Raw genomic sequence first — 27,284 nt, 5'->3', positions numbered from 1 at the left:
GTTGCATAATTTGTCCTTCTAGATTTAATAACATCAGGATTAGTTATTGAAGTGACCTTGTCTCATTTTAGCTTAGTTTCTTGCTATAGCATGCACTGTATTTGTTGTTACTGTTATTATTTTCTCAACAGTAAGTAAAATCACTCTTTGAGAATTGAACTGTTCTCAGCCATTTAATGTGGCTGGAAATAAGGTCATAATAAAAAGCAGTGTATTTTCAGAATTGCTTGTTTACTGTGAGATAAAGCTTTGTGTTGATATTATCTATTTCTACTGATGTTCTATGCACAGCTACAATGCTTCGGTGACTACAATGAAAAAAACAGCAGGGCTAAGTAGACTGCAACATTTGTAGTTTAAAGGACTTTTGAGAACACTTAAGCCAGCTTCTGACCTGATATATAAATTTTTCATCATGTAATTCAGCAAGCATCTCTCTACTGGAAAACTTCCAGTGATAGAAAGCTCAGTTCCACTTAAAGCATCTCCTAATTTTGCTAAAGTTCTCCAATAGTTAGCTTATCTGGCAAGTTGAAATCATCTTTCTTTAATTATTTTCTCACTCATTCATCTAATATGTATCAGGTCTTACTACTGGGTCTGGTACTCTACTGTGAGATGGGGCTAGAGGCAGTGGTCTGTGTCCTCTAGTGGAGTGAGATGGGTGGGTAAAAATAGGAGACGGTAGATAACTGCTCTGTGAAGTCTAGACAAGAGCGTTGACTCTGGGTAAGGAGGGAGCTGGGAGGAAAACTTTACATTCTAGCTGATGTTTGAGCTGGTCTTTAAGGATAAGGTTGCTCTGCTCATGATATGGAAAGGCTGGGGCAGGATTGCATTCCAGGCAGAGGGAACTGCATGGGCAAAGACATAGGTTTGGGAGGTCTGCGTGGTGCATATCAGAGAAGCACAAGCAGAACTTTTGTCATCCAAGGACAGAATGTGTGTGGGAAGGAGTTGGCAGGAAATAAGTTGAAGAGATAGGTCAAAGGGTGACTGAAGAGGGCCTGTGTGTCCTGCTGTAGAGTTTAAACTTATTCTCTAAGAGAGAGTTGGGGGAAGTGGAAGTGAGAGATGGGGAGGAGCCACAAGGGGCAGCTATTAGAGCTTTATAAGCAGAAGAGCTTGATCTGTGTTTTATAAAGCTAACTGAAGGGTGAATTTGAGGTGGAATCTGTGAGCTGGAGAGTTCTATTATAAGGTGATTATAATTGCCTGGCAAGAAACTGAGGGCTTGAAGTAGCCAGAGTGGCAGGAAGGGGGGAGGAATTTATCAGGTGTGTTTCAGGAACAATCCGTTGGACTTGAAAGCAATTAGATGTGGGACTGAGGAAGAGGGAGAGGTTCAGGCTGCTTGCCAAGGTGCCAGTGGATGTGACTGAAGCATTGATTATACCATTTACCGAGACAGGAAAACCAGTGGGAGGGACACACAGGTTTCGAGAAGAATGAAAATGAGTTCAGTTTTAGAGATGTCAAAAATAAGAATGGCTATGGAAGTCCAATAGACAGTTCTATCCAGAGCGGCCTTTCCCGTCCATTTGTTAGACCTTCAAATATCCGAAGATTACATTTATGAACTGATTTAAGAGTTGTCTCCTAAACTGAGAAAGATTAAGAGAAAGGCCTGAGGTCAAAAGAAGAGGTAATATGTATAAGATAGTAATAGGGAATATGTGTAAGAATCCTACTCTTTTTTCATCCTGTGAATCCTCTATGAAGTTGGACTTGCTATTATAACATTTTATGTGGGAGGAAACTGAAGCTTAGGAAAGATTAAATGACACACCCGAAGTCATATAGATGAAAAGGAGCAGAGCTGGAATTCAAATTCAAACCAAGGCTTTTTGATTCAATGGCTTCTTATGGTCACTGTGGTCAAGACCGTATGCCTTACAATGATCTCTAAGACCGTGTGTTCTGGCCCCTGCCTGGCTTTCCATTCTTGCCCCCTGCCGGTTTCCCTTCCTTGCACATATCATGCTGCCTTCCACCCTGGGACTTTTGCTGTTCTTTCTGACTGGAATGTTCTTTTCAACCTCCCTTTCCCTAATGAACTTGATAATTATCTTTCAGATCTTAGCTGTCTGGAGAAGTCCCCTTGACCCCATGGAATAGGTCAGTCACCCCAAAAGGATTTTTTTAAAATATTTATTTATTTATTTTAATTTATTTATTTATTTGGCTGAGCTGGGTCTTAGTTGCAGCACTCGGGATCTTCACTGCATGTGTGAGATCTTCGTTGTGGCATGCGGGATCTTTTAGTTGCGTCATGAGGGATCTAGTTCCCTGACCAGTGATAGAACCTGGGCCTCCCGCATTGGGAGCATGGAGTCTTAGCCACTGGACCACCAGGGAAGTCCCCCAAAAGAAGTTCTTACAGCAACTTGTATTATTCCTTCCCAGTACTTATTACACTTTGCAGTTACACATTTGTGTCTCTGATGAGTTGACTAACACTTGACTAACACGTGATCTCTTCACTTAGTAAATTTCATCATAGACTTGAGCTGGTGCCTGTTATTGCCGATCAGTATGTATCTCTAGCACATTGCGCAGTACCTGACAAAGAGCAGCTGATCAATACATATTTTTTGAAAGAAAGAATAACTTCAGAACCCATGCTCTTAACTGCTCTACAGTACTAGAAATGTTTTGGAATATGCCGTTTTAAAAAATGGCATTTTTATTATGAATGGAAGTACTGTGTATATAATGACAACCACTGATACTATATTATGCAAAATGAAGAATCTGATAATTTGTTGATAGCTGTCTTAGAGCTATGATATTGAAAATTGGCTAAACAGCCTGTGAGAAATTAAAGAATGGAGAAATCAAGATCAGTTATTATTTCGAAGAATGATAAAGAGAGGGGAGAATTATTTATAACTGCAAAAGAATTAAGGTAATTAAATAAAATAGCACATTAGTAGACTTTCCTGTTCCCTTGAAACATATAAGGTATTTGAAGACCCACATATAGCCAAGTAGAGGGAGACCATTTAGGTTCAGATTTAATCAAGCAACCCATGGTCCCCTGCTAGCCCTGTGTGTTGTAATAGGTACTGTGATTATTGAGGTTTGGTAAGATCAACAGATCAGGAGACAACTGCCATTGAAAAGATAGTCTGTTACACTCACAGATCCCAAGAGATAGAGTACAGGTCTCCTCATGGTGGGGTCCATCGCAAGGCAGGGAGAGAGGGAGACTGAGCAAGTGCTTTCATTAGGGCTTCTTCAAGGAGGAACTGGCAAGGCAGGATAAGTAGGTTTTGGCTAGTTTGAAGAATTTCAGCAGCCTCTGTTCCTAGTTGTCTGGCATCTGGACCTTGCGGTGATTTGGGCAGGTGTAGAGTGGCCTGGAATGAGAGAGCTCAGTAAAGGGGTGGTTGGAAGTGTGGGCTCCGGATTGGTTGGTTTGTATTTGAAAATGAAAACTGTGGGCCCTGAAGAAGGACTTCTCGCAAGGGCGGGTGGAAGGTGGCCAAGGCAAGGTGACTTAGGCATATTATCAGTTTGTCCAGACCAAGATGTGTCCAGCATAAGCATGTAGAACAGATGTTAAAGCATCAAGTTTACAGAAGCTAGAAACATGTTTAATACACTGTGGCTGATCCACTGGGTAACTTTTATGAGGTTTACAATCTGTTCTTCATTCCCAACAGGAATGAGGATAGTAATAAGTGGCCTAATTCTCCTCTGAACTGTGATCCCAGGGTTCTTAACCTGTTTTAAGCCATTGAGCCCTGAGCCCTCGTTCAGCAAAGAAAGTAGTTCATGAGCCTGACCCTACAGAGGACCTCCCCCTACAATCCCACCCCTCCCTTTTTTTAAGGAACCCTGCATGCGATGCAGGTGCATCTCCTCGCTGTTTGGGGAATATAATGCTCGTTTCTAAACTTGGAAGGCAGTTAGTGAGTAACCCTGAAGCTTCAAAGATGAAGGCCTGGATTTGAATCCAGCTCTGCCATTTAGAATCTGCAAGACCTTGAACAGGTTACTTCACTTTCCGTGCTTCATGTCACTTTTTACAGTCTGTCATTGTCTGGTTTGCATATTTATTCCTTGTGTTCGGTAAGAAGCTCCACAAAGGCTGAGATCTTGCTTCTTTTGTGCATTGTTGGGTCTGTGACTCTAGCACAGACAGTACAAGGCAGATGGCTGGTGCTGAGTAAATACAGTAGTTCCCCTTATCCTCGGTTTCACTTTCTGTAGTTTCAGTTACCCACGGTCAACAGTGTTCCAAAAATATAAAATGGAAAATTCCAGAAATCAACAATTTGTAAGTTTTATATTGTGTGCAGTTCTGAGAAGCGTGATGAAATCTCCCACTGTCAGGCCCAGGATGTGAATCATCCCTTTGTCCACTGTATCCAAGGTGTAGATGCTACCCGCCCATTATTATAGAAAAAAACATTAGTATGTATAGGGTTTGGTACTCTCTAAGGTTTCAGGCATCCAGTGGGGTTCTTGGAAAATATCCCCCTCGGATAAGGGGGGGGATCTACTGTATTTGCAACTAGATGAAGGATATGTGAATTCACTAGCTGCTTTTCCAGGCAGGTGGCCATGCTTCCCTGTACAAGAGGTCACAGAGCTCCACATGTTCTGCTGACCTAGGAGCCCTTATCCAGAAAGCATGTTTACAGCCACTCCTTGAGTCAGTAAAGACTCATTCCTATCCTGTATGTTCATTATTTCAGCATTTACAGAAAACCTGTAACATAATGGTAATCAATGCTCATTAAGATGCCAGAAATTCTTAAAAATCAAATTAAGCTGAAATTCATTATACTGCACTTAAGAAGATAAGTATAAGGCACATTTGAGAAAAATTTCCATCAAAATAGGAAAGACCTTCAGAACCTAGGGTTAACCTTCAGCTTTTAGAAAAGCCTCCCAGGAAGACTCATTTTGAATGTGTTCTAGATAGTTGCTGTTTAAAAAAAACATTTTTTTTTTTAAGTTATGGACAATTAAAAACATACAGAAGTAGAAAGCACAGTATAATTAATCCCCAGTTACCAACAGAGCCTCCACTTCTCACTTAACCCCTATGCATCGTGATTGTTTATTAAACCATTCAGCATGTATCTGTAAAAGGTAAGGATTCTTAAAAAAAAGTAATACTATTGTCATATCTAAAATAATAAACAATAATTTATTTTATGATGTCAATATTTTTTATTTTATTTATTTTTTTATACAGAAAGTTCTTATTAGTTATCTATTTTATACATATTAGTGTATATATATATGTCAATCCCAATCTCCCAATTCATTCCATCACCCCCTCCCCCCGCTTTCCCCCTTGGTGTCCATATGTTTGTTCTCAACATCTGTGTCTCTATTTCTGCCTTGCAGACCGGTTCATCTGTACCATCCTTCTAGATTTCACGTATATGCGTTAATATACGATATTTGTTTTTCTCTTTCTGACTTACTTCACTCTGTATGACAGTCTCTAGGTCCATCCACGTCTCTACAAATGACCCAACTTTGTTCCTTTTTATGGCTGAGTAATATTCCATTGTATATATGTACCACATCTTCTTTATCCATTTGTCTGTCAATGGGCATTTAGGCCACTTCCATGACCTGCCTATTGTAAATATTTTCAAATATTTTCAAATATCCAATATCGCCAGTCTTCTCATAAATGGCTCTTTGTGGTTGATTCATTTAAATCAGGATCCAAACCAAGGTCCTGACATTGCCTTGGACAATCTCTTAAATCTCTTTTAATTTATAACAGTTTCTCCTTCCTTCTTTTTGTTCCACCTGCCAGCTTTTTAAATTGAAGAAACCAGATCATTTGTTCTGTAAAATTTCTTATATTCTTGATTTTGTTGATTGCATCCTGATGGTGACATTTAACAAGTTTAAATCTGTTCCTTGTATTTCCTATAAACTGATAGAGCTGGAGGCTTGATTAGATTCAGGTTTGACTTTTTGGTTAAATTAACCTCAAAGGTATCTCTGAGTACTTCTGATTGCATCATATTGGGGACATTATTATATCCGGTTGCCTCTTTTTATGATACTAAGATTGATCAGGGCATCTGGTGTTTTACGTCAACCTGATCTCTCCATTCTAAAAGTCCCCATCGGCCTTTCACTTAATGCGGTAGTTCTCAGCCCTTACTACCCATTAGAACATCTGTGGAGCCTTTACCCACTTTTGATGCCCAGGCCCCACTTCCAAAAATTGGTTCAGGGTGGATCTGGGCTCAGTAATTTTTTTAAGAGTCCTGGTTGATTCTGATGTACAGACAGGACTGAGAGCCACTGACTTGATAATTTTGGCAGTCGTTGAGTATCTTTGCCAAGAGAGCCATTATTTCAGAAAAGATTAGCAAATAGTGACATTCTGTCATGCTTTCTGTACTTATTAGCAGACATTCTTCCATTAAAAACTTTCATTAAGTCTTTGGTTCTTTTCTTTAGTTCGTATAAGAAAGATTGGATACATATTGGATTCTTATCAGTTTTCTGAATAATGAACTGAATATCCAACATCCTCCAAAGCTGGTTAATGAGTTTTGTTTAACTCTTATTGTGAATTCATAGATTTTAGCATATTGGATGTTTTAAACCGTTGCATTTATTATTATTATTATGACTATTATTTTCATGCTCAAATTGTTTAACTTTAGCCAATGGAAGTCCTTTGAAGTTAGCTCCTGTGACGTTTTGGACAGCATCAGTAGTATTTGATTGCTCCCTTGCTTTTACATATGACGTGTTTTAGGCTCATGTTGTACATTGGATAATTTAGTTGTTCTGTACAATTCCTGTCCTGAACTACTGTATCTAATAGTTCTGCTATCTGTATACTGTTTAGTGACATTCTATTTAGTAGCTATGACATGATTACAAAACAGAATGGCAGATATTTATAGTAATAGTAAATTTCAACAGGTGGTAAATGGTAATTAGGAAAAAACATAATGATTATGTAAATACAATCCTTAATTTTTTATTGTGAGTCCTGCAGAGCATGGTGCATAAATCCTTCGTCACCAGTTTGTACTTTTTTCCCCCCAGTTGATGTCCATCAGCGTGTTGGCAGTTTCCGCTTGGATGAGGGACTACCTAAATAATGTTCTGACTTTAACTGCAGAAACAAGGTAGGCTTTATAATTAATGATTGATTTCTTTCATCAGGGTTTCCTCAGACACTAGTTTCTAAGTAACTCTGCCCTAGGCTGTTTAGATGGTAGTGCTCATCCACGATCGTTTGGAAAGTTTTTCCTGCCCATGGCAACACTTGCACTTTCCAGCATTCTCATTAAGGTGTGCCACTGGTTCTAGAGGACACTTGTGGTTATGGTAATACCGTTCGGCTGTCCTTCTGACAGTGTGCCAGCCGTGTCATATTTGTGTATAAAGGACGACACAGCTACTTTTCCTTAAGAAAATAATCGCCAACTTCTTCTTGCCTTCATATTCCTGAGCTAATGAAAACCAAACCCCAAATGTCATTTTCTTACCCAGTTTCAAGGATTGACTCACTAACATCTCAAGGGGCAAATTACTTAACTTCTCTGAGCCTCAGTTTCTTCACCTCTGAATGGGGATTGTATTATATACCACTCTGAATTTTCCTAAGGATTAACTGAGATATATTTCTATAAAGTCCTTAACACGATGGAGCTTAGTAAGCACTTTGTAACGGTCGTTTTTTGTTATCTTAATTATTACTCTTACTGTTATGGCTCTAGTTAATCATTTTTTCATAGTCTTAGCAGAAAGCATCTTCCTCCCTTCCTTTTAATTCAGACCAATTTCCCTTCCATAGCAGTGTTTCGCATCTTTGGGAAAGGTCATTTGTTGGGGAGAAAGTGCGCACTGCATATGGAGTCCCAGACCAGAGAAGAGTAGGGAGAGCCTTCTCCGTTAAGAAATGGTGAAAAGGGTTTCCCTGGTGGCGCGGTGGTTAAGAATCCGCCTGCCAGGGCAGGGGCACGGGTTCGAGCCCTGGTGCAGGAAGATCCCACATGCCACAGAGCAGCTAAGCCTGTGTGCCGCAACTACTGAAGCCCGCACGCCTAGAGCCCGTGCTCCGCAACAAGAGAAGCCACCAAAATGAGAAGCCCGTGCACCGCAACGAAGAGTAGTCCCTGCTCGCCGCAACTAGAGAAAGCCCGTGTGCAACAACAAAGACCCAATGCGGCCAAAAATAAATAAATAAATAAATAAATAAATTTATAAACAAAAAAAGAAATAGTGAAAAGTCTCATGTGGTTTCCTCAGGTTAAGGCTTCAGAGCTAATATTAGATCGACTTTTTACTGACGACCCCTATCTTATATTTTAAAAGAGCTGAGGTAGGAAGGCTACCACTTGTATAAAAAACTAAACCAAACAAGACAAAAAAATAAAACAAGCAAGAAAACTGGTGATTGTTCAGTGATTTTGAAGATAGAAATCCAGTCGTCAGCTTTGAGGCGTGATGATTTAAAGGATTATTAACACAAGTCAGTTGTGTCTTGTACTATGTCTTGGGTGCATTTTGGTTATATTTTATTTATAATATGACATTATCGTTCTTCTTTCAGGGTAGAGGAGGCTGTCATCTTGACTTATTTTCCTGTGGTTCATCCGGTCATGATTGCTGTTTGCTGTTTCCTGATCATCGTGGGGATGTTAGGATACTGTGGAACAGTAAAAAGAAATCTCTTACTTCTTGCATGGGTACGGTGTTTATATCTTCTCTTTATTGTGGTTAAAAAGACCAACCAGTAATGTATTATTGGTTCATCAGTGCACAAGATTACATGCTTAGGGAACTGTGATAGCAGTTTCCTAATCTGTGGTCATTGTTCAACATCCTGTGAGAAGGGAAGTGTTCTTTCCATGAGAGACGATTTCAGTACAAGTATTTGCTGTACTCAGAAGATGAGGTGCAGAAATATGTACAGTATTTAATTATTTCACTCAGGCCATGTGTTGACATTTTCATTTGAAAGTACAAATTTTTTCTAGTGTCATGGACCTTATTACCACTCCAACAGACCCCTCGGGACTAGAACTGAGACGTCATAATGGAACTCTGTTTCTTTCTCTCTTTTCTTGTTTTAAGCAAACCCTCCACTTAAACCCATGTGGAAATTCAGGTGGTGAGGTAGCAAACAGACATCATAATCCCGGCACTGCCTTTACCTAGGTTAGTGGATATGAGTCTCAGTTTCTATAGTTTTAGTGTTTTGTTTTTTAAAAATTCTGGAACAGTTGGACTAAATTACTTCTTAAATTCCCTTCAGCACTCAAACTCTATGATTCCAAAATCTATGATTATGCATTTAATTCAAAAATGAGCAAACCCTCTTTTAACATTAAAAACTTGAGTCAATTAAAAATACAGTTTACATATAGATTTTTGAAGCTCACTGAGTGTATAAAATATTATATGTTAGTGGCACCAGGGGCTTGAGGCTGCTAACATGTAATTGCAGACATATCAGATTCCTAAAAAGTAATTCATTGAGTATATTCCTTTCTTCGCAGTAGTTCTCAATGGTATCTGTGCACTCATTTCTTGTAGGGAACTTAAAAAAAAGGTTTTTTTATGGTGTGCTGATAAGCAGGATATCTGAGCAGAAAAAAAGCCCTGATTTGTAGCATTTGAAGATTTCTGCGATGTAAATACTCCCAGCATGGTCGATTTCAGGCTACCAACTTGCTATTACTGAATGCAGAGCTGGGGAGAGATGAGCACAGATTGGCTCTCAGGAGCCAGCTCCTGCACACCAGGGCTTGACTAGCTGCCGTCCCAAGCCCATTAAAACAGACTCTTAGTGTGAAGCTGAGCTAAAGCTTTGCATTTCACAGGAGCAACCTGTGTTAATGTATTACTTGGCTTCGTAGAGGATAACTCTTCAGGTCCATGATTGGAAAACAGAAAATGCTGCAGAAAATAAACCACTCTCAGAGAAAGGGGACATGCCCATTGCCTTACTTCTGTTCACTTTGGTATACAATGCTTTTGACTGTATTTTATTTATAATATGTCGTTAATTTTCTTCTCTCAGGGGAGAGGAGGTGGAAGGGTTTGGAACCTTATGTTGCAATTCAAGAAATTTGGACTATAATTTAAACAAACTAAGGGACTTACTTTATATGAAACTTACAGTTTAAAGGATGGATACGGTATTGAAACTCAAAAAACAAAAAAAAATCTCAGAATCCTTTTTTAAAACCACAGTCTTACAATGATGTCCTATGTATACAACCAATTTAAATATGGCTGCTGTTCTTCTTCCTCCTCCCAACTGGTATGATTCTGGATGGTCCCTGGACTGTGGAGGTGGGGTGGGGTAGGATAGTGTATTTCATGGAACTTCAAAGACTTTTAGGAACATATTCTGAAAACCATTTACACATTCCATTAGATTGCTTGAATGCAAGTAAAACAATTTGACAAATAACGAGGTAATTTGGGCTCTCCTTGGGGCAGGATGAGTCATAGAGACTTGTGCATGGGAGCTAGTTTGTGATGTTGGAAAGAACCTTATGATGCAAAGGTGACATGGAGGACTGAGGTTCTAAGGGCCAGAAACTTGTTCATTCATTCATTCTTCAAACATTTATGGAGAATATAGGCACTATTAGCCTTTGCCGTCAGACCAGTGTATACACAGTGGATAGACAGACAATTTCACTACTGTCTGACAAGACCTCTAATGAGATTTACTCTGAGTACTGAGGCTAGAGAAGAGCTCCAAGCTCAGTCCCAAGGGGTCGGCCTCTCCTCCAGGAGGACGACTGGCATAGATTGATACTGCTTTATCCCATCCCCGCCCCTTTTGGTGGATGTACTCTTTTCCAAAGCAGCTTTTGGTGAATCGCTGTTCCATGTGTCCCTGGCTGCCATCAGCTCTTGGTTGTTCCTTCCTGTTGACTCTCTGTGGCAGTTTGTTCCCCATTCCCATCCGGCTGCCTGTCTCCTCCTAGCAAGTTCCTAGATGTTACTCTGTCTAAACCCAGCACAGCCTTTCCTTTGCTTGAAGAATGATCTGTGGTCTCAGCTCCCAATTACTTGTTGCTCGTAACTGGTCTGCATCTGATCTGCTTCTCAGGCAGTTTTTTCTCTGCCTTTCTTTCCATAGCCTCCTTCTCTAAACAGTTGTCAAATCCTGTAGGTTCTAGTTCTACAATCTCGGGATCCCATCCCTCTGTTTCTTATTTGGAATGCCCAGGTTCAGGCTCTCCTGATTTTTTTTTTTTTCCTTAATTTATTTTATTTATTTTTAAGTTTTTGGCTACGCTGAGTCTTCGTTGCTGCGCACAGGCTTTCTCTAGTTGCCGTGAGCGGGGGCTACTCTTCATTGCAGTGTGCAAGGTTCTCATCGCGGTGGCTTCTCTTGTTGCGGAGCAGGGGCTCTAGGCGCGCGGGCTTCAGCAGCTATGGCTCGCGGGCTCTAGAGCGCAGGCTCAGTAGTTGTTACGCGTGGGCTTAGTTGCTCTGCGGCATGAGGGATCTTCCTGGACCAGGGATTGAACCCGTGCCCCCGGCACTGGCAGGCGGATTCTTAACCACTGCGCCACCAGGGAGGTCCCTCTCCTGATGTCTTGCTGAAACAGTGCAGAGCCCCCTAACTAAACTTCCTGCCTCTGTTGTCTCCTAATTTACCCCAAACCAGTGCGGCCGATTAATACAATGCAACAGTGATCACATTACTCCTCTGTTCCTTGAAACAGAAACCTTGAAAGACTGCTGGTTGGGTAATGAAGTGTTTAGAGACACTTCAATCTTGCATCAAGCTCTTCTGCAATCAAACCTTCATCTACCATTTTTAGCTTTCTTACCTACTTCATTTTCTGACTGTTCTTTCCTGCTCTTATTCCTGCTGTCCCTTAGCTGGGAATTTCTTCTTAATGCTTTTGTTTCAGTACTACCAGCCCATTACAATTTGCCTGAAATACTACCTCCTGAAATTGTAATAATGACAAAGATGATGATGATAATCAAAGTAGTTAACATTTCTCATGTGTTTACAAACTGTAATGCTTTCAGACTCGTAGAGGTTTAAATGAAATTTGTATATGAAGGGCTTTACATTAATTAATCAATTTCGAGATAGATACTATTATTATTCCCATAATATAGATGAGGAAATGAAGCACAGATCGGCTCAGTGATTTGCCTGTTTGCGTAGCTAGTAAACGGAGTATATGGGATTCAGATCATCACAGTCTAGTTCGAACAACATGTTTGCAACAACTTCACTATTTTACTCTGTAATTGCTGCCTTTTCTTAAATGCTTAAGTATCTTAGTATTATTTAATTATTAATACTTAGTATATCTTAAGGATTAGGTATCTCACATTGTATAAAACATTTTTCCTATGATCTTTCATTTTAAACTCAACAGCAATCATCTAAGATAGATGTTTGCAAATGAGGTTCAGAGAGGTTCAGTAATATGTCCAAGGTCACTCAGCACTAGCAGGTAAAGCTTTGATTCAGACCTCTGTGTTTCTGACTGCCAAGCCCATTCTCATTGGGCCTTTGCCGATGTCTCCAACAGACATGTCTCAACTTTTGAAGTCCAGTGCATTTCTCCTATTATAAATTTCCCTTTTTTTTTATAACCAGCCCAAACTGCCAGACTACAAACAACTTGATAATATGAACCATTCATCTTGCCTATTGCTTTAATAACTTTTTATGAAATCGAGTAATAGACAGGAGATTAGAACAGTGTGAGTAGAAGTGGCCAGCACATCAGATAGGGAGGATGGTGTCTGGAAGGCAGTGAAGAGGGTGAGATTTTAAGGGAGGAGCCTGGCTCTTACATGGGTTTTGACAACAGTGGCCTGTTAAAGGGGTGTGCACTAAGGCAGGCTATGACAGGATGTTAGGTCTTCGGCAAATATTTGCAATGCAACTCACATGATTTCTTCCTTTGTGTCCTTTAGCTTTTTATCCTAATTTTTTTAAATTAGGAGGTTCCTTAATTTTGGATGTAAATGTTTAAATAAGCCCAATGCATTCAATCCAACTGGTCCATTTCCTTGTACTCAAAATTGCGCTTCACTTTTAAGACCTGTAAACCAGATTAGAGAAGAAAGTTTTTTTTTTTTTTTTTTTTTAAAGACCACCAGTATCTCTGAGAGCTACCACAACTCTTGAATGATTACTAAGAAAAGGTCTGGCAACTGGGCTGTGGTGCTGTTTAAGCAGAAGTCAAAATGCCATTATTCATCAGACTGATCAAGAAAAAGTGAGAGAGGCTCAAAACAGATCTTTATAACCGACCTGCCTTCCCACGCTCACCCTTCCAGAAAAACAACTGCAGGCTAAGAGACCACCTGTAGGAAAACATTTCTGGTGAATCTTGGTCATGAAGTTGACCCTTTTATTGAATTATAGATGCAGATTGTTAAAACACCCTAATTTAAGTTTCCTAAATAAACTACAGGACATCCAATTAAACTTGGCTTTCAGATAGACGACAAATAATATTTTCGTATAAGTATGTCCCATGCAATATTTAGGATATACATCTACTAAAACACTATTTTTTATCTGAAACTCAGATTTAAATGAGCATCTTGTATTTTTATTTGCTGAATTTGTCAACCCTACTCTAACCAGATTTATTCTTAATAAATATGAAACTGTCACAGAACAGAAACTTTTATATACATATAGGAGGATATTACAAGTAATTAAATTCTAATTATATTGGGAAAACAAGCCAAAATGAATAGGAAGATAAGCTTGAATGTGCCATGACTTTCAAAGTAATTTCAGTAACAGAAGTTCCTTTTCTCTTTACAAGAGAAATTGAAGCTAAATGGAAATTGGTTTCAAGCTTTAGATGGGTACTTCCCAAGGCTTTTAGCTGTAGACTAAATGAAATTCATTTGTTATTGCAATTCTACCTTGCTATTAACAGAGGCATTAGGAAAGCAGTGCCAGCTCAGGGGGAATGTAAACAGATTGAACAGACATGTTTACAATATCGACAACAGCTGAATGTCACCGTCAGGAGATCGTCATTTGTCAGACTGTGATGCTAATATATGCTCAGCTGCCAGCAAACCACAACTTGTCAGGCACTGGTCAGAAATTAAGTTGCCTGTGCCTTACATGTTTAAGATCAGTACCTTGTATTTAAAAGGGAAGGTTTTTTTTTTTTTTCACTTTTATTATCCCAGAGAATTTGCACATAGCTAGTGATTGTGTGGAAGCACTTTTAAAGCTTTCTTAAAATATCCAGTGGTTGAACCAGATTTGAACTGATTCTCTTAAGAGAAATCAAGTACGTTTTTAATGGCCATGGAGAAGTTAACCATCCTCAGTTTTCTGTTGTTTAAAATCATAATGCAAAATGGGAATATCTTTAAATAGTAGTTAATTTTCTACTGACTTTAAGTCTTTCTTTTAAGTAGTTATGCATTTAATAATTATACAGCTTCTTATAACCCATTAAGTTAAAATTAAATTATTAAGTTAAATATCTTTATTATTTGCTATTTATAGTTTTGGTTGCTAGCCTAGCACCTTTATTTCTAAATCAAAGTCCATCATATCATTGATTGCATGTTCTTCTGCCCAGAGTTTCACTCTGTTTTCTCAGAAAATACTTATAGCAACTTTATATGGTTAGACTTATTTTACACCTGAGGGGAAGTAGGGTGCCTGAAGATACACGCCTGCTAGCTGCTTTCATTAGCATTCAGATTCAATTTATGCTCCAAGTCTATACGTGTTTCATTCCACCACCCAATGACTGGAATACATTTAATTAATTACTGGCACTATTTCTATAAGACTTAAATATGCTTCATCTGTAATCCAAGGTATTCAGTAGTCATTCAACTTTTAAAAATATAATCTTTTAATGTCCTTATTAAGGAAGGAACTCTAAAAATTCGACCATCGTTCTCCCTTATCCTGTCCAAGAATCAAACAACTTCTCTTTCCCTTTCTGCCCTCTTTCCTTCCCCTCTCTTTCCTTTTTCCCTCTGTAAACATATACTGAATACTCAGTCTGTGATAGACATGAGATACAAAGATGAAATGGGAGACTGCAAAGAAAATATCACAGCACGATACAGTATTAAGGTTATAAATAAATTAGTGTGGGAACCCGGAACAAGGAGCGGTTGGAGATTTCTGGTAGGTTTTGCAGGAGAGTCTTTATTTGAGCTGGATGTTGAAAATGTGTAAGAGTTTTCTGGTGGAGGAGGGAAGCCACGTGAAGAGTATGTGCAAAGATACAGAAGAGTGAAAGAACATGGCAAGTTTAGGCAAAACTTAGAAGTTCCATGTAGCTATGGTGCCAGTGAAAAGCGCATGAAGTAGGCCAACCATGAAGGTCTTTGTAGGAGAGTCTGATGTTATCCCTTGGACTATACAGAGTCGATGGGTGTTTCCAGCGTTTAATGAAATGATAACATTAAGGGCTGGAGGCATTGGGAAGGCTGGTTAGTGGTTATACCCTAGTCTTTGGAAGCCATGCACAGGGTCTGGACTGAGACTTTGGGGACTGAGTGGAAGGCAGCTGAATTCAGCAGACTTTGCTGAGATAGAATTTTTGCACATGATAGTAATGTTTGTATTACTTGACATGAGGAAACGGGGTATTATTCAATATTTATGCGTTTGTCATCTAATAGAAACATATCCCTTCAATATATGCGTTTTATTTCGACATGTTAACTAGAATTCTTTTAGAGCTATAGCTTTAAAATTTAGTTGTTAAACTCACAAAAATTACAAGCAGAGGAAACGGAAGATGATGTAGGCGTTTCTGCATCTGGAGGCTCAGCTTGCACATCTCGGTTTTGTATGCACACAAAGCCCAGGACAGAGCTCCATTAACCTTTCTGTTTCTTAAGTGATGCTGGTTTGACTGTCTCTAATTATACCCCGGAAAAGCACATAAGCAGATGTCTCTGAAAGGAAATGTCATGATATTCATGCCCTTAGTGGTGGGTCTTTATGACAGGATCTTGAGTGTTCTTTGGACTTTTTGCTTACTTTAGGGTTTGAAGTATGAATGGCTCAAGGTTTTGTATTTCTGACTTTGGTATAATTTAGGTATACTCTGTCCTGGTAAGCATTTTAAGCTTTGTTATATATTGTTTCTTATTATACACATTTGCGATAGCTTTGGTTAAATATAAGCCGTATAAATCTATACCCACTGATTTGGTGAATATACCTAGTCTGTGCAGAGTTCAGTGACAGATATTTCTCTGGCAGCACGTGCTCTGAAAGGGTGATTCTGCTGTGGATGCTGGTTACAGGTTCAGCAAATGCTACCTTGAGGTTAATTCAGCAATTGTGTAGAGTTTTTGCTTTCACATCTGGGTCCAGCGTCTATTGACTTCCTTTGGCCTAGGTAAAACAGTAGCTATTCATTCAAAATCATATCGGTGTCTAGATGACTCAGGAAACAGAGTTAAATCAATAGACAAGCAAATGACACATGTAAAAGACGAGAGAATTAAGTCGTTTAAGCTATAATGAGGAAAGTAGCTTTCAGAAAACCTGTATAGAAAAATGATGTTGAATATTTACTTAATATGCAATATCTGATGAATTTGATGACTAAATAACAGCTTATGAATTAAAGGTTTTTTTCATGAAATTTCATAAATTAAAAAAACCTACTTTTTCAGAATTGTGATCCATATATTTCCCCCTTTATTCATAGAAGGGATTTTTTTTTTTTTTTGGCCTCGCTGCGTGGCACGTGGGATCTTAGTTCCCTGACCAGGGATCGAACCCGTGCCCCCTGCAGTGGAAGCATGGAGTCTTAACCACTAGACCAACAGGGAAGTCCCCATTTCCCCCTTTATTCAGATAAAGGGTTATTACAGGCTCCAATTATATGCTCAGATTAAAATGACTCTTCTCAGCTCACATGACAGAAACACTCATTTAAATTTTATTTAAAATGTATAAACACTGTAGTTGTATCACTTAGTATTCCTCTTAAGCACTACATTTGAATTATTCGGAAATAAGTGATTATCCCTGAACTTTCTTTAGGTTACCACTATTTTAGTTTTAAAACTTTAAAATTTGGAAACTACAAATTTCCGCAATATGGTTACAACCATGAAGACATTTTAGAAACATCTTTAAGAAAGTTGGAATTTTATTAGATGATACGTGCCAATGTAAGAATTGTTGCTAGTTAAGTAAAAATATGAATCTTTTCAGTGCCTCTTCTAGGAAACAAGCATTTAAAATATTATAAAATTTCAGGTTCTGTGCAGGGTTTACACAGCTGAGTTGAAGACACGGACTGATAACTTTTAACAAGACTTGGAGAAGTTTGCCTTTTGTGATTAAAATATTTTAATTCTAAAAGTTCTCTTTTGTGTTATTGAAGTACTTTAAAAGAACTGGAAGGAACAATAGATAGCCTTGTTCTACCAAGAGCATTTAATAAAGGGACATGAGGAATCATTTGAACTGAGATCTGAGGGGGAGGGCAGAATTTGGGTGGCTGGTGAATGGACAGAGGTGGGAGAAGGGCCTTTGCAGGGGAAGCAAGGGACTTTGAGGAATTGAAAGGCTAGTGGAGGGAGCAGTTGTGATAAGACTCAGAAGCTCATGGAGTGCTTGGCAAAGGGCATGTGTAGGTCATTGGATAGATGTGTGCCAAGCTTGCAAGGCTGAGACTTGGCTGTGTGACCTAGGGCCAAATTATGGAGATGTCTTGAATATATCTTGTGCACATACTCTGCAGTGTGAAGTTTTGGGAGCTGCAGAGTGATGTGATATGCTCTTTTGCTACATAACCCAGGAAGCAGTGTCTGTTCTTGCTTTCTTCTGGGCCTTTTTCTCATTTACCTGGGAGAAGATAGCTACCTGGTCCTGCCACTCTGGGCTAAGGGGGCTTCACGTTTAGAGAACCCTTTTTAATGATGGAAGAGAGAATGGAAGACGTATTTTATTCTAACAATGTGCCTTTACTGATGAAGGAATAAAGGTTTTCAGGTAGGGCAGTCTAGCTAATGCTTTAGAATTTTTTTCCCAGATGTACATTGTAAACAAAATTTTATTAATCTGGATGTGTTTAATTCAGGTTTAATAGCAAAATTATAGTTAGTAAGCTAAAGTAGGCACCAGGAAACTGGGTGTGGGGCTAGGATGCCCTTAGGGAGACCAGCCAGCCAAGGGCTCTTGTGGAATGGTTAGAACAGTAGTTCTTTGGAATGCTGCCACAATTTCCCAGACTCAGGGGAAAAAAACGTTCCATAAACAATTGACTAGTAGCAGAGGATTGTTGTAGAACTGCTTAACTTGTTTGAGAACAAACTTTTTAAGCATGTTAGAAGCACTTACCTACAGATAATGGATATGCTCCTTTCAAATCATCATTAATCTGTTTATAAAAGCAGGTCTTTAAGGATCTCTACTTTTCAATATTCTTATAGCTAAAATATTTGTTGTAACAAACATGCATTTCTTTAAAACTGATCTGTAATTCATGCTATTTAATTCAAATTGTTCCTTCTACCAATTAGACTGAATTACTGATGTTTGGGCAACTTTGGTGACAATTTAGTGATTTTATCATTATTCACATATGGTTTTCTTTCCCTGAACATTAAGCATGACTGTGGATCGGCTTGTGTTCTTCTACTTTATTATTTTAAAAAAGAAAATACGTATTTTTGGTTCAGGAAGAAAGTGCTTTTGCTTGAATAGATTTATCAAGAAGAAAAAAAAAAGAATAAACCTCTTCACTTATAATAAATATTTATATTCGTGGATTTATAAAATTTAATGGAAACATTTCCCTTTAATACTCTTTTAACAAATAGGTTTGAGGTTTTTCTGGAGAATGTACAAAGGTAAGTTAAAATGTATATCTTGTCTGAAAATAAAGGTAAAACAAAAGAAAGTGATTTAGAAGATACTTTCACAAATATAGTTATAGAATGATTCAAAAGTTATTGCAGATATTGAAGTATGAATTCCCTTTCTACCTAATAAAATCCTTTAAAATTTCCAATTTCCTAACCTGTTGTCTTGTAAATGATGTTGTCCTAAAGACACTGGTGGTAATGAACTCACGCTCCTCTTGTGTTTGTGAGGTATCTGGCCACCTTTGCATCTGAGAGGCATGAGTTGGATCAGAATTGAGTCTGGTGTTCTTTGACTGTGTTGCTTAGGATACTTCCTCTGTACTTTCCTGCCCAGGTTCTGGTGATGGGGACTCCTGTCTTGCATTCTGAGGAATAGCCCAGTAATACATAGAGACAACCTCTTCCGAGACCAGAAACACCCTGTAAATCTTTTGCAATGGGGCCGAGCATGCAGACTTTAGCTGACCTGGCTTACAAAGCAACAGAAGCTATATACATGGTGACCTGTCTAGCGTGTCCAGTTGCTTTATTGCCTCACCCTTAATGTGTTACCTATCACGATATACATCACTGACCCCGAGAACCCGTAGCCCCTGGCTAAGTCCCTCTGATTTTGGCATAATACATTTCTCTGTCTCAGAGTTTGAACAGCGTGTGAAGCAAATGCTTATTAACCTGAACTTCACCAACATCTTTGATAGAGAAACTAGCTCAGCAAATTACCAGTGTAAATAAAATGGAAAAGGGGAGTAAATGAAGATACATCATTACAAAGAGTCTTCTATGTATTTATTCAAAGGTAAGCATGAACAAAGGACCACAGCATACCGATACTTTCTTACTTTAGCTCACCTTCCTGCATGGGCTCAGGAATGACAAGACTTTGTTTCTTCAAAAACTGGTTTATAGTTCTAGCTTTTTCTAAATTAGACTGTACTCATCTCATTTATAATTCTTAAAAGAAAGGAAATTTAATGCTGCCTTTTCTTGGAAAATTTTGTAAAGACACACAGAACATGGTGAATAATTGGCCTTCAGAAAGTACCAAGCCTGTGTCTGCTATGACATCGTTTTGAGACTTGGCTAAAACAGAGGCTTTGTGTGGGTGTGTGTTCTAAGCACAAGTGCTCTTGGACTGTTAGTAGTTTAGTCCCGGTGGATTCTTAATAGAATGTCAGCCGTTCCATTATCTTGTACAAATATTTTGCACTGGAATTCTCTTATTTACTAACTTTAAGTAATATAATATTTTTAAACCTCCAATCACTGGGAAAGGAAAAATAAACAACTGACATAGAGATACTTAGCACTGAAAGCTTGCAGAGTTTAGCATTTGACAGGGTAGAGACTGGAGTTTATCATTTATCATTTAGTGAATGCAGGCCTTTCATCAAACTCTTTGTTTATTAAAAGAGTTGGTTATGTAGCATGTAGGTAGGAGTCAAAAGGCACCATGTTTGTAAAATATTCAAATGTCCAGTAAAGTATGTTATATTTTGAAATAGTTTTTATTTGTGGAGAGGTGAGTCTCAGGTTGTATTAATGTTCCAAGATAAGCAAATCTGACTTTTGTGGCTTTAAATTATGTTGAATGTTACTTATGAAAAAACAATCTGAGTTTTTAGCTATGAATTAAGAGACTAGCAGATTAAAATAACTTTTACAGTGTTTATACTTTTTACTTCTCACCCAGTGAAATACATTCTCTCTGAGGAGGTACTGTGATATGTGGTTTATTATCTGCTTTGCTTGCACAGAGAAACTTATATATATAAGTGTTTCATGGAAGACATTACAATTTTGTTTTAATGTAAAAATTCTTTTCCAGTTGGCATTTATACAGGAAAACAGCTTGGAGAATAACTGTTTTGTCTATTTATCGTAGGTTGGATATAGGATTTTTTGTTTCCTTTAGATGGTATATATGTCAGAGTCCTCTATCCATAAAGCTGGATATGATGAGGATAAGTTTTATATCAATAGAACATAGTTCCTATTAAAAAGCTCTTCGTAATTGAAAGTATCTTTTCCTATGTTTCTCAACTGCTTATAAAGTTTAATATTCTCAATAAATTGATTGGCTTTGTTAGGGCAGATTGCTTTCTTCTTTTCATTAGATTGATAGAAGCTAGAAAGGAAAAATTTAAAATAAACCTATTTTCCCCAAAGTGAAAATTATTTGAAATATTTTGTACAAAACAAATATTACTTTCTTTGAAATTTTATTAAATCAATTATTAACAGTACATAAGTAATAATTTCACTTATTAGTGTTTTTATGAAAGTTCAATTTAGTGAACTGTTAAGCACTCATTGGCTATATGACATTATATTTCATTATAAAAATTGTAAAATATGAATAAAAACAAAAGTTAATTTTGCTATTAACTTTAAAAGAAGCTGATCTGACTGACTTAATGTAAGCTCAAAACATAAAAAGAGGTGGAATTATTGAGATAAAGTGTCAAGGAATTTGATATAGTAGTCAAAGCAGCATTTGTGCCTTTAATTAGGCATTATTTGGAGGAGGGAAAAAGGAATTTTTTTGCCATCCTTAAAATTTTGATATTACTGGTAGCCTTTTTTTTTTTTTTTTTCCTACTGGAAAAGGTCAAAGATGGGACTGTAGGTGTTTTAATTCAAAGACAAGAAAGGTTTTGTAAATACCCATGTGAACATGTACTTGTGTGCATTTGTGTTCAGTAGTGGGGGGGGGGGTCTATAGATGATGGATTGTGAGGTATTGCTAACACCACTGCCAACATCCGTGATATAATATGTACTATGTGCCAGCCACTATTGTATGTGCTTTACATGTATTGGCTCATTAAATTCTCCCAACTATACTAAAAGGTTGCCACGATTGTTATCTCCACTTTATAGATGAGGAGGCGGAGACACAGAAAGGTTAAGTGATTTGCCCAACTACGAAGTGGTAGAGCTGGGATCTGAAGCCAGGATGCTTGGCTCCAGGAACTGTGCTCTGAAAAACTTAGTGTTCTGTTGCCTCTCAATGTACCTAGCTCCATTTTCTCTTTTCAAAAATACAGCTAATGATATTTTTGTAATATGTTTTGAGGAATAACTTATACAATGTATATATATCTTTGACATAATAAACACACATACATACATTTACACATACACATATATACCTATAAGAATACTTGATTTTTTACATACTTTTTATATACTTTTAATTTTGTATACTCACAATACTTGATTATATATACTAACGTGTGTTTCTTGAGCAAATAAACTAAATCCAAGCCTCCCTTCTTGAACGAAATTGCCCATAACATAGAGTTCTAAACTTCAAAATTTTGTGACTGAAGTGAATTCTCCAAGTTGGAAAATAATCCAGCTCACATTGATTTGAGCAGACTGCATGTGTGGTTTTATGAGCAATATTGCAGGAGACATTCAAATTTCCAAATAGGGTCTAGTGAAAGAGACCTCGCGGGGGGCGGGGCGGGGGGCGGGTCTGTAAATCACATTTAAGTATAAACTTTTTGTATTTTGTTACGGCATCCCTATTTTCAGCTAGTGAAGGTACATTTAGCAAAAGGATGACAACACCTGAGTATAAGTTTCCAATTGCCACCCCCCTCCTTTACTCCCAATAACCATGAAGTGTAATTGGGCTACTTATAATTTTCAGCCTTTTTGAATAACCTTTTCCGTGTAAAACATATAAAATCCTCCAGCTACCAGCGTCTTTCTCTTGATTGTCGAGTCTTCGGGGCAGGGCTGCTGTTTGTTTTAATTTTATTTTTACTTTTATCAGAGTGCTTCATACGCAAAATGTAAATTTAATTCCAAAATACTTCTTATGAAAAATAGTAGTCCTCCACCTTTATCATTTTCCACTGCTAAGAAAGAGGCAACTGGTTTCAATTTTTGTTTTCTGCAGATTCCCTTGGAATTTACTTCCATATCTCTAAATCACATATTTATCTAACTCTTCTCATTCTTTTAGTTTTAAGCCCTATCCACTGACGTCTGTGCAAGATGAGGAACTGCTATCTTTTCCTGTCCTCAGTGCCGTACCACCCCCCAGCCCCGCCCCATGCATACTTCCTGTCTCAGCTCCACACAGATATATTATCATTTTGGTTAGAACAGTGTTTACATGCTCATGACTATGTAAGTGTTATTCACAGATGGGCCAGGTAAATTACCAGGTTTACTTTTTTCTTTCTGGAATAATACTTTGGGTTTGTTTTTGTTTTTTGTTTTTTTTGGAATTCATAACTCTCCTTGTTTTCTATGTTTTTCTGTCTAAATCAACTCAACTCTAAACTTCCCCTGGTGTACGTTTTCTCTTCATATATTCAAATATTTGGGGTATTCTATCGATGATTTCTTTTTTTTTTTTTTAAGAAATCTCTCAGCACGTTCTAGACCCACTCCAGTCTAGACTGCTGAAGCTGCAGCCGTCATGCGATATCCCCTTTACTACCATTCTGAGATTTCCTTTGCCTCCCTTTTGTTTTAGATCCCTTGTTTCCTGGAATCCAAGTCATTGTCCTACTCTGTTTAGTCTCTCATTTGAGGTAGCATATCTTCCAGTAGTTTCCTGAAAAACATACATAGGAAATACATTTTTTAAAAAGCCCGCATGTCTAAAAATGGCTTTAAATACCCTTACAGGTTAATTCTTTTTTTTTTTAATTTTAATTTTATTGCAGTCTAGTTGAGTTACAATGTTGTGTTAGTTTCAGGTGTACAGCAAAGTGATTCAGTTCTACATATACATATATTCATTCTTTTTCAGATTCTTTTCTCATACATGTTATCACAGAATATTGAGTAGAGTTCCCTGTGCTATACAGTAAGTCCTTGTTGGTTATCTATCTTATATATAAGTAGTGTGTGTATGTTTTTTTCTTTTTATGAATTTTTGAATTTTATTTTATTTATTTTTTATACAGTAGGTTCTTATTAGTTATCTATTGTATACATATTAGTGTATATATGTGTATGTTAATCTCAAGCTCCTGATTTATCCCTTCCCCCCGTGTTTCCCCTTTGGTAGCCATAAGCTTGTTTTCGATACCTGCAAGTCTGTTTCGGTTTTCTAAATAAGTTCATTTGTATCGTTTTTTAAAAATTAGATTCCACATAGGAGTGATATCATACATATGTCTTTCTCTGTCTGACTTAACTTCACTTAGTAAGATAATCTCCAGGTCCATCCATGTTAATTCTAATGGCTATAGAATTATAGGTTGGAAATCATTTTTTTTCCTCAGAATTTTGAAGACATCCTCCTGCTGCCTCTAGCTTCCAATATTTTATTGAGAAATCCAATGCTATTTTGGTTTTGAACCTTTGCGGAAAAGGTGTTTAAATTTGAACTCCAATTCTGTTTCCCGTATTCTGCTTTATCCTCGACTATACCTAGTGTCCCCAGTCCTGAGACTCTGTTTTACTGTTTCCACAGAATAACCCCCTAACTTCTTTACCGCTAGGGGTGGGTAGTACCCAGCTACATAATGTAGGGGAGGGGACCTGAGGGCTCTAACTTCTTCCTAAACAAGTTTTCAACAAATCATCCTCTTTTTAGCCCTGCTTTCATCCACTTCCGCAAGTATCCAGGGCTGCCAGCACCTACGCATTTGGAGGGGCTCTGTATGTGAATCAGGTTGTTCCCTACTTTCTCCACTACTGATTAAGCATTCAGCTCTTGGGGGACTGCTGAGAAATTTGCTACTCATCTGTTTGTTTTGTACCTTCCCAAATATACTTGCTGTTGTCTTCTTTTCCTTTTCCTTTATCTCTGGGTTTATGTCTTTTAAAAGATCCCTTTATTGTTGTTTTGGTGAAGCTTCAACAGGGAGAAGGGAGAAGGGCGTGTGTTTAACCTACTTTCTTTAGTGGGAAATCCTCGGGAGTGGGGGAGGTGTCAGGGAAGCAGCTCGTTTTTATAAATGAACGTTTCTTTCAGAAAAGACCTCCTGGAGATTTTATTATTTTGTCTGTACACATATAACGAGATGAAATAATCTTTAATACGGGAAATGAATCCCCCTTATTTCTACTGGAGGATGCATTGACTTACAAGTCACCAAGGGTTAAATAGGAAGGTGGGATTTCATGCCTTTACCTTCCTCCTCAAATACATCCAGGGGACAAAGGGACTAGTTAAGCTATGCCATTCTTGCCGTTCTGTGGCCAACCTTTATTTAAAATAACAGACGAATTGATTTCAGTATTTTTAAAAAAGAATTTGGTTTCCCACCCTCCTCGCCCTTCCTGCCCTAGTTTCCTAATAAAGATCTTTTGAAAAATACCAGCTATTTTCTCACTGGACAGGGATTTTACTAAAGATTTTACCAAATAACGTGTGGCTTTAGATGACTCTTTAGAGTGAGTGACACTAACAGTCTTTAGGAAGAAATGAACAGTTTTACTTGCTGCCATCCTCCAGTCATAGTTGCATCCATTCAAGAAATATTCACTGAGTACATGTTCTTTGCCAGGCAGTATGTTAAGTATTTAAAACATAATATCTCTTGTACTCATGGAGTTTATATTCTAATAGATACTATGATATGGTTAATAGCGGCTACCCTTTAGGTAATGCTTCCCGTGGGACAGCACTCTACCTGGTTGTATCCTTAGTGCAACACTGCAAGGTAATTTTAACATTCTCATGTGACAGATGAGGAAATTGAGGCTTAGTGGTTTGCCCAAGGTCATCCAACTGGTATGTAAAGGAGCCAGAATCTGAAGCCAGGTCTATTTTATTTCAAAGCTCATGTTCTTCCATTTGTATAGTTGAAAAAAGTCAACAAAGAAATTTCACCTACAGTGTTTTATCTAATCTTCTATTATCTAAATCAGTGAGGACACTCATTTTTGAACTGAAAGGTAATTATTCTCAGCTTGAGAGATTTGGTGAAAAAAAAATCACTAATTAATTGCATCATTTTGGGGGTATATCTTATTATGAGCTTGCCTTACTTGATGCAGTTTTTTCATGAACATATGTTTAGGGATAAAACTTATAGAACACAAATTTTAGTTTAATTACAGTAGAAGAACTTAGCTATTTTAAGAAAGTCTGTATCAAATAATTTTTAAAGCAAATAAAATAGTTTGTTAATGCAAATAATTGCATTCTAAGTCCCTTGTATAAACACACTTTCTCAGGCTTTATTTATTTAAAATGTTCAGTTGATAGTAGCTCAGGAAAGATGGGGAGAGTCTGCATATTGTTCCTTTTCTTTAACTATGTAAATTGTCTTATATGTTTAAAGGCACACTGAACTATCATACTATAATCCTCCAGAAAGACACATAGTAAAACAGAGAGGCAATATAGAACAGAAATGTGTAAGCAAAGTCAAGGGGAGTCAAATGTTAACAAGAAACTCAGAGCTCAAATTAGTCAGAGAAATTCAAGGAAACCTGAAATTGGTTTTTTCAGTTGGTAAGCTGATCATTATTTCCACTGACATTTATTAAATACCTGCTGTGTGACAGGTCCTGCTTCGGCACTGGGAATAAAATAATGTTTACGAACAAGATCCCTGCCAGTCAGAACCGATGGTCTGGCAGGTTAGTGAGCGCAGTGAGTTGTGCGTGAGGCAGCCAACTGGTTTAAAAGCTGAAGCCTCTGAAGCTTGATATACAGGAGACAGAGATACCCTGACACACAAGGGGAAGGAGAAGGGTAAAATGGTAAAGAACAAGAGATGAGATACTGGAAAACGATGAAGAAGAAAGTGCGGCACACGGCAGTGAATGAAGGTCAAATCCAGGAGGAAAGGACAAGTCCATATTGGATTGTATTTCACAAACTAGTTCAGAATTGCATTTGTATAATGCTTTACAAATTCAAAATTTAAAATTTTCCAAAACAATTTCCCATGTGTCAAATCAGCCTTGATGATAACAGTGAAGAAGACTTTATTTTTATCTTCATCAGACAGATGAGCAAACTGAAGTCAGGGTAGTTTAATGATTTTCCAGAGATCACAGAGTGTGTTTCAGAGCTGGCTTTGAACTTCAGTCTGCTGACTCCAAATTCAGAGCTCTTTCCACTGTTCTAGGACAGCACTCATGGAGGAGAGGGGTGAGTTGCTCTGCAGACTAGATTGGTACAGACCATCTCAGCAAACCACGTGTGTTGGGCAAGTAAGGACTTGACAGACACATACTGACAGCATTGGGAGAGATGTACACATGTTTCAATAATGCTGAAGACAGCAGATGGTTTTGTAGTGAAATGTGATATGTATGTACCCTACCTACCATAACAAAGCTCAACGGGAGTTGTTGCTTAATTCTTTGCTGGCTTTGTTTTATTTAAACTGTGGATTAACACCAAGTTTTATAGATGCCTCACTCAGATCCAGCTCTTAAACTAGTGACTGAGTGATTCTCTGTGCAGTGATGAACTTGAGGATGACTAGGACTCAGAGCTG

General features: G+C 38.0%; 1 protein-coding gene across 5 annotated transcripts in view; it reads left to right on the top strand.

Moving 5' to 3' along the window:
• TSPAN12 (tetraspanin 12) overlaps positions 1–27,284 on the top strand; it is a 65,729-nt gene that overhangs the window by 7,637 nt on the left and 30,808 nt on the right. For all 5 annotated transcript variants that reach the window (XM_068549361.1, XM_068549365.1, XM_068549364.1 and 2 more), the window contains exons 3-4: positions 7,051–7,133; positions 8,564–8,699. In XM_068549361.1, coding sequence (XP_068405462.1) covers positions 7,051–7,133; positions 8,564–8,699 — 219 coding nt within the window. The remainder of the gene's footprint in view (positions 1–7,050; positions 7,134–8,563; positions 8,700–27,284) is intronic.

The sequence above is a fragment of the Eschrichtius robustus genome, chromosome 8 (genome assembly GCF_028021215.1).
Source record: "Eschrichtius robustus isolate mEscRob2 chromosome 8, mEscRob2.pri, whole genome shotgun sequence".
Taxonomy (NCBI): domain Eukaryota; kingdom Metazoa; phylum Chordata; class Mammalia; order Artiodactyla; family Eschrichtiidae; genus Eschrichtius; species Eschrichtius robustus.
Note: the sequence above shows the minus strand (reverse complement) of the source record. Positions and strands in the feature narration are given on the sequence as shown.